The following is a 13,628-nucleotide window of genomic DNA, read 5'->3' on the forward strand; positions in this document are numbered from 1 at the left end:
TCCAGGTAAAAGAGTATCAGAACTGAGTTAAACTGTTGAACACCCAGCTGGTGTCCCAGAGAACTGCTTGTTATGGGGTAAAACCCACACGCATTTGGTGATCGGAAGTGTCAGGGGTCAAGTACTCTGTGTGTGTTGTAAAGGGGACAGAGGAGAAACACAGGAGGAGGAAAGAACTGTAGGTTCTCCTAAAACAACAAATAAGGAGGAAAAAGAAAACAGGAAAGTGGAACGAATACAAACAAAAGTAAAAGTACAAAATAATATGACATAAATCCAAATATATCAGTAATTTCAATAAGTGTAAATGGGCTATATGTTCTAATTAAAAGACAATGTAGATTGGATTTTTAAAATACAGCCATGTGCTCTTTATACACATATCTAAGCCACTGAGATACAGAAAGTCAAAGGGTGAGAAAAGGTCTGCCAGGCAAATACCATCCAAATGAAAGTTGGTGTAAAAAAAAAAAAAAAAAAGACCTGAAGGCAAAAATTATTGCTAGAGATAACACAGGTTACTATAACACAACAAAGAGTTCAATCCACCAGGAAGCTGTATGAGTTCTAAACATGCATACATTTAACAATAACTTAAAAACATAAAGCAAAATTGACATAACTACAAGTCTGCATCATAATGGCAGACTTTTATATACCTTTCTCAGTAATGGATGGCTCAGGAAACAAAAGAACAGCAGTAAAGATAAAGATTTGAATAAGACAACTGGTAAGCCTGACCTAATGGACATATACAGAAGCCATACCCCAAAACTTTAAAACTTGTATTTTCCACCACCTACAGAGTATTTACAAAAATTCTATCCCAATATATTTGAAAGTTGAAAAGAAATGGATAAATCCCTACCCTGACATGCCTAATATGACTCAAGAAGAAATATAAAACTGAATAACCCCAGAATCACTATTAAGACACTGAAATCAGTAGTTAAAAATCTTCCAATAAAAATAAGAGAAAACCCAAGCAAGTTTTTACGAGCAAGTTCATCATATATTCAAAGAATAAATAATTCAGATCTTAAGCAATCTAGTCCAGAATATAGAAGGAGGAACACTCTCCAACCCATTCTTATGAGGCTTGCAGAACCTTGATACCAAACCAGATAAGGAAAAAGGCAGTAATTCCACACTCATCATTTCTACTCAGCATCATACCAAACATCCCAGCCAGAGCAATTAGGCAAAAAAGAAATAAAAGACATTAATTGGAAAGGAAGAAGTAAAACTACCTATATTCACAGATTACATGATTTTTACATGGAAAATCCTATGGAATCCACTAAAAAACTGTTGAATTGCTAAATGAGTTCTGAAGGTTACATAAAACAAGATTAATGTACAAAAATCAACTTCTGTACACTTGTAACAATCTGAAATGAAATTTTAAAACAATCCCATTTATAATAGCTTCAAAACAAGAGATGTGGGACTTCCCTGGTGGCACAGTGGTTAAGAATCCGCCTGGCCAATGCAGGGGACACAGGTTCGATCCTTGGTCCGGAAGATCCCACGTGCCGCGGAGCAACTAAGCCCATGGGCCACAGCTACTGAGGCTGTGCTCCAGAGCCCATGAGCCACAACTACTGAGCCCGGTGCTGCAACTACTGAAGCCCGTGCTCCGCAACGAGAAGCCACTGCAATAAGAATCCCACGCACTGCAACCAAGAGTAACCCCCGCTCGCCGCAGCAACAAAGACCCAAAACAGTAATGAAAACCCAATGCAGCCAAAAATAAATAAATAAAATAAATTTATAAAAAAATTTTTTAAATAGTGACACGTTTAAAATTTAAAAAAAAAAAAAAAAGATTGAACTCAGCAGCAAGACTCAGTATTCTGAGTGTTGAAAGAGGGATGCATACACTTTACATTCCAAACATGCAGGCAGAAAAGCTGACCCACACAAACAATAGTGAACCCAGAGAGAAAATGAACCGTCTGCCCTGCGATCCACATGGTGTGCAAACCAACTACACACAGAGCTTTAAATCTTGTGACACCACCAAAAGGCTCTGTCATGAAGGACTTGTAAGAAAACAGCACCCTAGAAAATTTCCCTGTTAACTGGTAACCCCCCAACTATGAAAATGTACTCCCTGTAAAAGGTATACGTGGCCCTAGTGGAAAACCATTACGTGTGTTTTTTTTCAAGTTAAATATCCCTGGGTACTGACTTAACACGCTGGGAGGGGTATAAAAAAAGTCTAAGGAACAGTCTCTGGCCTAAAGGCACTTGCAGCATCGACAGAAAACCCTTTATCACAAAAGTATCTAAAACATAAGAAATAAAAACACACAATAGACACAAGTCAATACAAAATTAGTTGACAGAGCAGTCATATTGATATTACTTAAGATGTTCTGACGAGAAAGGGAAGAAAAAAGAAATCACTATTACCTAAAGTGGTCAGAGAAGGCTTAAAGGTCCAATAAAATATAAATAGATTGGACAGGAGAGGCCAGTGTGCACACCACACGCATGCACACGTGCACACGTGCACACGTGCACGCACACACACGCACACACACACACAGAGCCCCCCCACACACAGAGCTATGTATGTGTAAGAAAAACCATGGGAGGCCACAAAGTCTGGCCAGGTCGGGGAAGAGGAAACTAGTTGAGCTAGCATTCCACCCACTTGCACTGGCAACAGAAGAACTGTATTAACCCCATACAAAAATGACTGTGGGTTTGTACATAAAGATTTCCCTGCTTGACTCACCATAAATATAAAGCAAACAAAATTGGCATGATGAGAGCTTTAGATGTATTTTTTTAATATATATTTATTTTATTTTATTTTTGGCTGCATTGGGTCTTCGTTGCTGCGCGCGGGCTTTCTCTAGTTGCGGTGAGCGGGGTCTACTCTTTGCTGTGGTGCGTGGGCTTCTCATTGCGGTGGCTTCTCTTGTTGCGGAGCATAGACTCTAGGCACGTGGGCTCAGTAGTTGTGGCTCGCGGGCTCTAGAGCGCAGGCTCAGTAGGTGTGGCACACGGGCTTAGTTGCTCCGCGGCATGTGGGATCTTCCAGACCAGGGATCGGATCCGTGTCCCCTGCACTGGCAGGCAGATTCTCAACCACTGCACCACCAGGGAAGCCCACTTTAGATGTATTTTAAATCAAACATATGTCTATTCTCACATGAATCTATAAACTATACCCAGTAATTTTAAATAGAAACACAAAACCTACAGGTATCCATACAATTTTAGAAAAGAGCGAAAAGCACAAATGTTAACACCAGTCGTCCCACTTCTGTGGAATCACAGGAGACTTTGCTTCCTCACTCCTTTTCTGTACTTTCCAGGTAGGATTTAAAAAAAAAAAAAAGCAAAGTTTTTTTTTAGGTATTACTTTTTTTTTTTTTTTTTGGTACGCGGGCCTCTCACTGCTGTGGCCTCTCCCGTTGCAGAGCACAGGCTCCAGACGCACAGGCTCCACGGCCATGGCTCACGGGCCCAGCCACTCCGCAGCAGGCGGACTCTCAACCACTGCGCCACCAGGGAAGCCCTAGGTATTACTTTTTAAAAGCTATTTTAAAAGCACGTACATCGATATTCATAAATGTATGGAATACCATGGGAAGAATCATAAAGAAACTAGTAATAGTGGAAAAATGGGTGACACGACAGTAGAAGGTCAGAAGATGTACTTCCATCAAATCCCTTTCTGTATCTTTTGAATTCAGTGCCACGTTTACTACCTATTTAAAAACAAACACCAGGGATTTCCCACTGCAGAGGGCACAGGTTTGATCCCTGGTCAGGGACCTAAGATCCCCCACAAGCCACTGCACAGCCAAAAATAAATAAATAAATAAATAATAAAAACACACACCATTTTTCAAAAACCACAAGAATGTGAAATGTGACGGACATTTAAATTCCCCTTATTTCATCTTCACAAACTATTAATGTATGTGGAAAGAGTGAACAGCTGTGAATTATAAATCTTTTCCTCTAGCCTCAATAAAATCTGTCAAAAATCTTGCAGTATTAATTGCAAGAACATATCCTTAGGAGATAAATACGGGTCTTGTCAGGGAGACTTTCACCAATTAGTGATCCCAGCATGGTCCACAGTGCGCGTACCTGGCCACCCGACTGTTGACTGTGTGACCTGCCATTCACGCCACAGCTCACGAATCACGTAGGGCCTGCGGCCTCGAAGGGGCCCAAGACCCCGAAGCTTCCTTCTGCTGCTATCATGTCCTCGGCAGGTCATCTGCTCATCCTCTGTGGCTAAAACGTACCTGTGAGGTGACTGGATGCTGGACACTGGTGTTTGCGGTAAATACAGCTGTATTCCCAGTTCTGCATCCTCTCCCAGAGCTGCAACAGCCTGGGGCCGGGTGAGTCTGAGTGATGAGGGGAACCCAAAGCCCACTCTGTGACCACCAACTAAAGCAGCACAGTGCTCCGTCTCTACGCAGCTCGATTACCAGAAGTAATAACGAACTTACTATCACACCGTCAGGGAACACAAGGATCCAAAAGTGATCTTTTAAACACTCGTGCTAGAAGTTCGCTTCACAGGGCTGTGGCCCACTTAGTGATCGTTTCAGGCCCTCTGCAACCGATCGGTCATAGCAAGTAAGTGGCCATAAGGAAGGAAGTCACACAAGCACTTGCAAGATTGTAATTAGAAAAAAGTGTTTTTAAAAATACTGAGCAGAATTATACTTGACGGGGCAAACATGTAGCCGTTGAAATTAACTTAATCAGGCTTCCCAGTTTGTTTTTTAAGTTTGTTCCATTCTACAGAGCATAAATATTAAATGCTTTAAAAATACCCTTCATTAGAAATACATTAAATATAAAACACACAGTTCAAACACAAAACAATGCATTATGGGCTCATGAATACATTTATAAAACACAGTAATGAAAAGTTAACAGCTTCAAATAAGTGGATAATACCATCCAAAGGCTTGCCCAACAAATGACATTTTAGGAAGGAAAAAGCACAAGCAATGTCAATTAGTGTTATTCTCCCGGTAGTACAGCATGAGATTAAAAAACAAATTTTCAAATTCTAGTAGTAGTATTAAAATTAAGTTACTTTCTAATCTGGATTAAAAATAGCACAAAGTCTTTAAAGTACTTAAGTTATTAGAAAAGTTTGACTTTCCAGTTGGCAATGTGACCTTTAAAATACGCCGAGAGTGCAAATCACAAGTAACAACATGTAGCCCATAATGTCACACACTTCTTATCACAAGTCTGGTGCCATGCTGGCTGGTACACACGAGACTGGCCTCCACGACTCACAACAAATGTACAAAACTGTGATTCTTCTAAGAATCTCAACATGAAGTCCAAGAACAAACACGTTCAACAACAACAACTAACCTGTGGCTTGTGTTTCCTTTTTTAAACAAACAAGCAAACAAAAATAAACAAAACAAAAAACAATAAAACAGTATAAATCAGATTTGTAATCTCCTCAGTGAAAATTCGTTTTTGAAAGTGCTGTAGCCAAATTCATCTTCTTTTTCAGCTGAAAGGGTGAAGCACAATGGCCACAACTTTGTTACAGACTAAAATCCAACAGGTAATTCCAACACCACCTAAAAATAAAGAAATTCAACATGAGAGCATGCCAGGAGTTCCGCCCACACTTCCTGCCTCTGCTACCTTTGACTTCTAGGAAATAGAGCACTTCAGTCCTTTCTGAGTAGTGTTGGGCTAACATCAAGTTTGTGTTTCCTGGGTTCAAATTGATCACTTTTTTGGGCGGGGGCTGCTCTGGGTCTTCGCTGCTGCACGCAGGCTTTCTCTAGTTGTGGCGAGCGGGGGCTACTCTTTGGTTGCTGCGCGCGGGCTTCTCATTGCGGTGGCTTCTCTTGTTGCGGAGCACGGGCTCTAGGTGCGCATGGGCTTCAGTAGTTGTGGCACGCGGGCTTCAGTAGTTGTGGCTCTCAGGCTCTAGAGCGTGGGCTCAGTAGTTGTGGCTCTCAGGCTCTAGAGCGCAGGCTAGTAGTTGTGGCGCACGGGCTTAGCTGCTCCGTGGCATGTGGGATCCTCCCAGACCAGGGCTCGAACCCGTGTCCCCTGCATTGGCAGGCAGATTCTTAACCACTGCGCCCCCAGGGAAGCCCACAGACTTTCTACTGATTCACAGAGCTGCCTTTTTTACTAAGCAGGAACTACTCAAAACAACAAACAATGATTTGAATTTATCTTTCCTGCCAGAGGGATGTGCATCATTATTTATGATATTAATAGACTGTAAGACCACCCTGTCAGATGATCTGTTTTTCCCTTCCCACCAAAGCATTACAAGCACGAAGGAATGTTTACCCATACCTTTCTTGCCCCACTGATGCTGAGAGACAGGAAGAGAGGCCACAAGATGCCCGGAAGGGTGGCCTCTGGCTCCTCGGCTCAGCAACACTGAGAGCCACCAGCTACAACAATCCTGGCTGGGTCCGGGAAGAGGGAGGGGGAGGGGAAGGAAGGGGCCTGGCTAAATTGGAAATCTTTGACACGGTCATCCCTTTGACTTAGCAATTCACCTCCAGCATGATCACAAATCACAACCAAAGACTGGCTGACCAGGATGTGTACTGCAGCATCATCTCTACAGCAAAAACTGGGGACTTAAATAAATATCCTTTAACAGGGAAATTAGTAAATTATGACACATCCAAATGAAGAACAGCTATTCAAAATTCCTTAATAAAGAAATTTATTAAGCTGCCCTCTCAGCACAGCCAGCAGCACGTCCGTCTCTACTCTGAAGAAATTTACTGATGTGGAAAAAGGCTTACATAATAAGAGGGGTAAAAAATTGTATGTGCCAGATAACCTTAACCATACAAAAATAAATAGAAGACTGGAAAAAATATACTACAATGTTAAGAGCGGTTCTCCACAGCTACAGAGTCTTTTTAAAAGTTTTTTCTTATATTTCTAATCATTCTACAATGACGTACTAATTTTAACACCCAAAAGAAATTCTTTCAGAAGTCAAAGAATGGCCAATAGCAGGCAATGCTAAGAGGGGCTAAGCATAGCGTGAATTGAAAAGGAGTCACAGAATTTGGGAACCAGAGGTGATGTTTCAATAAACGGGGTATCAGACCCCAGGTATTGGGCTTGGATCACGGAGGCAGGCTTGGGTTGAACTGTAGCCCTGCTACTTCACATTTCGGTGACACTGGACACATAAGTTCTCTAGACGTCAGCTCCTTTGCTGCAAGCCCTGTGTGAGGCGAAGACGCAGAGCTCTCACTGTGGGCGTCAGGCTGAGCTCAGCTGACCGAACCTCCCGCCACACGCCCCTAGGTCAACCTGGCCACGCTCTCCCACCGCGTCTGCCAGCGCCCACGTACCTGCCACTCCAGTGGGAAATGCTACCAGGCGGTCTAGTGGGGTTATCCACCTACTCGGCACCACGGCCACAGGGACAGAGTAGTACGTCCAGATGAGTGTGACCATCAGGGCAGCCTGCAAAGACACGGCTGGTGAGTGGAAACATCCCGCCAGGCACACAACCGATCACCACGGAAGACGAGGAAACATGGAAATAAACCAAGGAAACTCTCCAAATCGGTGACCTCAAACCCTACCCATCCAGTCCTCACAGCCAGCATATACACACTATCAAATTAGCTGATAGAGTAACCAAGGTCTCCCCCAGCGTAGTGTTCTTTCCTCACTGAGCACCTCCTCTAAGCAGCCAGCTTACGCTAACTACACCTTATCAGTGACAAAAGTAATCTCACGCCTCTCAGATCCTTGAAAAACTAGCTACCGCTCTCAGCCACACACCCAAGTGCAGAGGTGAGCCCTCTGCGAGGTTAAGTGGCGGGACTAGAAGCGCTGCCTGCCCTCTCCTCCTTTCCCAGCAGCGCTCGGGCAGCTGTCTTCCATCCCCTTCGTGGTCTTGAACGTGCCACTCGAGCGATCGGACCTCAGAGCGCGGCTTGCTCAACTCCTCTCCCTGTGAAACCGCTCTCGCACCAAAGTGACAACGCTTCAGGATCAATGTCCTCAAACAAACCCAAACCACCTGGGCTTTGGGGAGCTGGGCGCAAATCTTTTCCCCCAGGAAAGATCACACATAGGACTGAAACTCGGAGACCGTTTACAGCAGCCACTAAGTGTGCAAGCGGCACTTCCACACCCTCGGCTGAAGGAAGCAGCAGCAAACGGAACAAGTAAACATCCCCCAGGTAAGAAAGTTGGGAATCAAAGGTCTTGGACTGACGTGAGAATGACGTGTTCCCTGCCTGAGAGCAGACATCTACACATCACCTACATGTCTGCACAGCAGGTGACAAGCAACGGCCACAGTCACTGACCACCTTAAAAAATACAATGTCTAAATAAGCTCTCTCACTTCATACACCCCCGGGCTCCCAACACTGCACTGAAACAAAGGCAAAATGAAAGAACTCCAGAGAAGCGCATCTGCTAAAAAATCCCAACATTTAACAACTCTAAAAGACAAAGGCTAGGGGGGACCTTGAAGATGGCGTTAGAGTAAGACGCGGAAATCGCCTTCCTCCCCACGGATACACCAGAAATACATCTACACGTGGAACGACTCCTACAGAACACCTACTGAAGGCTGGCAGAAGACCTCAGACCTCCCAAAAGGCAAGAAACTCCCCACGTACCTGGGTAGGGCAAAAGAAAAAAAGAAAAAACAGAGACAAAAGAATAAGGACGGCACCTGCACCAGTGGGAGGGAGCTGTGAAGGAGGAAAAGTTTCCACACACTAGGAAGCCCCTCCGCGGGCGGAGACTGCGGGAGGCGGAGTGGGGAGCTTCGGGACCGCGGAGTAGTGCACAGCGACGGGTGCGGAGGGCAAAGCGGGGAGATTCCCGCACAGAGGATCGGTGCCGACCGGCACTCACCAGCCCGAGAGGCTTGTCTGCTCACCCGCCGGGGCGGGCGGGGCTGCGAGCTGAGGCTCGGGTTTCGGTTTTAGACAGAGCGCAGGGAGAGGACTGGGGTTGGCGGCTTGAACATAGCCTGAAGGGGTTAGTGCACCACGACTAGCCGGGAGGGAGTTCGGGGAAAAGCCTGCACCTGCCGAAGAGGCAAGAGACTTTTTCTTCCCTCTTTGTTTCCTGGTGCGCGAGGAGAGGGGTTTAAGAGCGCTTCTTAAAGGAACTCCAGAGACGGGCGCGAGCCGCGGCTAAAAGCGCGAACCCCAGAGACGGGCGCGAGCCGCGGCTGAAAGCGCGGACCCCAGAGACGGGCGGGAGACGCTAAGGCTGCTGCTGCCGCCACCAAGGGGCCTGTGTGCGAGCACAGGTCACTCTCCACACCCCTCTTCCGCGGAGCCTGTGCAGCCCGCCACTGCCAGGTTCCCGGGAACCAGGGACAACTTCCCCGGGGGAACGCACGGCGGGCCTCAGGCTGGTGCAACGTCACGCCGGCCTCTGCCGCAACGTCACACCGCCTCTGACGCCGCAGGCCCGCCCCGCACGCAGTGCCCCTCCTTCCGCCCCCCACCCCCGGCCTGAGTGAGCCAGAGCCCCCGAATCAGCGGCTCCTTTAACCCTGTCCTGTCTGAGCAAAAAACAGACGCCCTCCAGCGACCTACACGCAGAGGCAGGGCCAAATCCAAAGCTGAGCTCCTGTGAGCTGTGAGAACAAAGAAGAGAAAGGGAAATCTCTCCCAGCAGCCTCAGAAGCAGCGGATTAAAGCTCCACAATCAACTTGATATACCCTGCATCTATGGAATACCTGAATAGACAAGGAATGATCCCAAATTGAAGAGGTGGAATTTAGGAGCGAGATCTATGATTTTTTTCCCTTTTCCTCTTTTTGTGAATGTGTATGTGTATGCTTCTGTGTGAGATCTTGTCTGTATACTCTTGCTTCCACCATTTGTCCTAGGGCTCTATCCGTCCATGGTTTTTAAAAAAAAATTTTTTTCTCAATAATTAATTTTAATTGTAATAACTTTATTATACTTTACCTTCGTTCTTTCTTTCTTTCTTTCCTTCCTTCCTTCCCTCCTTTAGACAACGAATCACCCCAAATTGAGGAGGTGGTCTCTGAGAGCAAGATTTATGATTTTTTCCCCCTTTACCTCTTTTTGTGAAGGTGTATGTGTATGCTTCTGTGTAAGATTTTCTCTGTATAGCTTTGCTTCCAACATTTGTCCTAAGGTTCTATCCGTCCCTTTTTTTTTTTTCTAAATATTTTTTAATTCAATAACTATATTATACTTTATTTTATTTTTACTGTATCTTCTTTCTTTGTCTTTTTTCCTTCTTTCCCTCCTTCCTTCCTTCCTTCCTCCCTCCCTCCCTCCCTCCTTTCTTTCCTTCTTTGCTTCTTTCTTCCTTCCTTCCTTTCCTCCTTTCCTTCTTTCTTTCCTCATACTTCTACTAATTCTCTCTACTTTTTCTCCCTTTTATTCTGAGCCGTGTGGATGAAAGGCTCTTGGTGCTCCAGCCAGGAGTCAGGGCTCTGCCTCTGAGGTAGGAGAGCCAACTTCAGGACACTGGTCAACAAGAGACCTCCCAGCTCCACATAATATTAAACGGCGGAAATCTCCCAGAGACCTCCATCTTAACACCAGCACCCAGCTTCACTCAACGACCAGCAAGCCACAGTGCTAGACAACCTATGCCAAACAACTAGCAAAACAGGAACACAACCCCACCCATTAGCAGAGAGGCTGCCTAAAATCATAATAAGGCCACAGACACCCCAAAACACACCACCAGACGTGAACCTGCCCACTAGAGAGACAAGATCCAGCCTCATCCACCACAACACAGGCACTAGTCCCCTCCACCAGGAAGCCTACACAACCCACTGAAACAACCTTAGCCACTGGAGACAGACATCAGAAACAACGGGAACTACGAACGTGCAGCCTGCAAAAAGGAGACCCCAAACACAGTAAGATAAGCAAAATGAGAAGACAGAAAAACACACAGCAGATGAAGGAGCAAGATAAAAATGCACCAGACCTAACAAATGAAGAGGAAATAGGCAGTCTACCTGAAAAAGAATTCAGAATAATGATAGTAAGGATGATCCGAAATCTTGGAAGTAGAATGGACAAAATGCAAGAAACAATTAACAAGGACCTAGAAGAAATAAAGATGAAACAAGCAATGATGAACAATGCAATAAATGAAATTAAAAGTACTCTAGATGGGATCAATAGCAGAATAACTGAGGCAGAAGAACGGATAAGTGACCTGGAAGATAAAATAGTGGAAATAACTACTGCAGAGCAGAATAAAGAAAAAAGAATGAAAAGAACTGAGGACAGTCTCAGAGATCTCTGGGACAACATTAAACGCACCAACATTCGAATTATAGGGGTTCCAGAAGAAGAAGAGAAAAAGAAAGGGACTGAGAAAATATTTGAAGAGATTATAGTTGAAAACTTCCCTAATATGGGAAAGGAAATAGTTAATCAAGTCCAGGAAGCACAGAGAGTCCCATACAGGATAAATACAAGGAGAAATACGCCAAGACACATATTAATCAAACTGTCAAAAATTAAATACAAAGAAAGCATATTAAAAGCAGCAAGGGAAAAACAACAAATAACACACAAGGGAATCCCCATAAGGTTAACAGCTGATCTCTCAGCAGAAACCCTACAAGCCAGAAGGGAGTGGCAGGACATACTGAAAGTGATGAAGGAGAAAAACCTGCAACCAAGACTACTCTACCCAGCAAGGATCTCATTCAGATTTGATGGAGAAATTAAAACCTTTACAGACAAGCAAAAGCTGAGAGAGTTCAGCACCACCAAACCAGCTTTACAACAAATGCTAAAGGAACTTCTCTAGACAAGGAACACAAGAGAAGGAAAAGACCTATAATAACGAACCCAAAACAATATAGAAAATGGGAATAGGAACATACATATCGATAATTACCTTAAATGTAAATGGACTAAATGCTCCCACCAAAAGACACAGATTGGCTGAATGGATACAAAAACAAGACCCTTATATATGCTGTCTACAAGAGACCCACTTCAGACCTAGAGACACATACAGACTGAAAATAAGGGGATGGAAAAAGATATTCCATGCAAATGGAAACCAAAAGAAAGCTGGGGTAGCAATTCTTATATCAGACAAAATAGACTTTAAAATAAGGACTATTACAAGAGACAAAGAAGGACACTACATAATGATCAAGGGATCGATCCAAGAAGAAGATATAACAATTGTAAATATTTATGCACCCAACATAGGAGCACCTCAATACATAAGGCAAATACTAACAGCCATAAAAGGGGAGATCGACAGTAACACATTCATAGTAGGGGACTTTAACACCCCACTTTCACCCATGGACAGATCATCCAAAATGAAAATAAATAAGGAAACACAAGCTTTAAATGATACATTAAACAAGATAGACTTAATTGATATTTATAGGACACTCCATCCAAAAACAACAGAATACACATTTTTCTCAAGTGCTCATGGAACATTCTCCAGGATAGATCATATCTTGGGTCACAAATCAAGCCTTGGTAAATTTAAGAAAATTGAAATTGTATCAAGTATCTTTTCTGACCACAACGCCATGAGACTAGATATCAATTACAGGAAAAGATCTGTAAAAAATACAAACACATGGAGGCTAAACAATACACTACTTAATAATGAAGTGATCACTGAAGAAATCAAAGAGGAAATAAAAAAATACCTAGAAACAAATGATAATGGAGACACAACGACCCAAAACCTATGGGATGCAGCAAAAGCAGTTCTAAGGGGGAAGTTTATAGCAATACAAGCCCACCTTAAGAAGCAGGAAACATCTCGAATAAACAACCTAACCTTGCACCTCAAGCAATTAGAGAAAGAAGAACAAAAAAACCCCAAAGCTAGCAGAAGGAAAGAAATCATAAAAATCAGATCAGAAATAAATGAAAAAGAAATGAAGGAAACGATAGCAAAGATCAATAAAACTAAAAGCTGGTTCTTTGAGAAGATAAACAAAATAGATAAACCACTAGCCAGACTCATCAAGAAAAAAAGGGAGAAGACTCAAACCAACAGAATAAGAAATGAAAAAGAAGAAGTAACAACTGACACTGCAGAAATACAAAGGACCATGAGAGAGTACTACAAGCAACTATATGCCAATAAAATGGACAACATGGAAGAAATGGACAAATGCTTAGAAAAGCACAACCTTCCGAGACTGAACCAGGAAGAAATAGAAAATATGAACAGACCAATCACAAGCACTGAAATTGAAACTGTGATTAAAAATCTTCCAACAAACAAAAACCCAGGACCAGATGGCTTCACAGGTGAATTCTATCAAACGTTTAGAGAAGAGCTAACACCTATCCTTCTCAAACTCTTCCAAAATATAGCAGAGGGAGGAACACTCCCAAGTTCATTCTACGAGGCCACCATCACCTTGATACCAAAACCAGACAAGGATGTCACAAAGAAAGAAAACTACAGGCCAATATCACTGATGAACATAGATGCAAAAATCCTCAACAAAATACTAGCAAACAGAATCCAACAGCACATTAAAAGGATCATACACCATGATCAAGTGGGGTTTATTCCAGGAATGCAAGGATTCTTCAATATACGCAAATCTATCAATGTGATAAACCATATTAACAAA

At 43.5% G+C, this 13,628-nt stretch overlaps 1 protein-coding gene across 3 annotated transcripts in view; it reads right to left on the reverse strand.

Moving 5' to 3' along the window:
• Positions 1-3,409: 3,409 nt before the first annotated feature.
• The window catches only part of GET1 (guided entry of tail-anchored proteins factor 1), a 33,582-nt gene continuing 23,363 nt past the window's right edge, over positions 3,410-13,628 (reverse strand). The window contains exons 4-5 of one of the 3 annotated variants that reach the window (XM_029214760.1): positions 7,362-7,476; positions 3,410-5,594 (exon numbers count right to left, since the gene is read on the reverse strand). In XM_029214760.1, the coding sequence (XP_029070593.1) occupies positions 5,521-5,594; positions 7,362-7,476 (189 nt within the window). In that variant the 3' untranslated portion in view covers positions 3,410-5,520. Of the gene's footprint in view, positions 5,595-6,119; positions 7,477-13,628 lie in introns of those variants that run through there. The other 2 variants (XM_029214758.1, XM_029214759.1) reach the window with 2 other exon arrangements.

This window comes from Monodon monoceros, unplaced genomic scaffold (assembly GCF_005190385.1).
Source record: "Monodon monoceros isolate NGI ecotype Baffin Bay Population unplaced genomic scaffold, NGI_Narwhal_1 Super_Scaffold_11, whole genome shotgun sequence".
NCBI classification, from domain to species: domain Eukaryota; kingdom Metazoa; phylum Chordata; class Mammalia; order Artiodactyla; family Monodontidae; genus Monodon; species Monodon monoceros.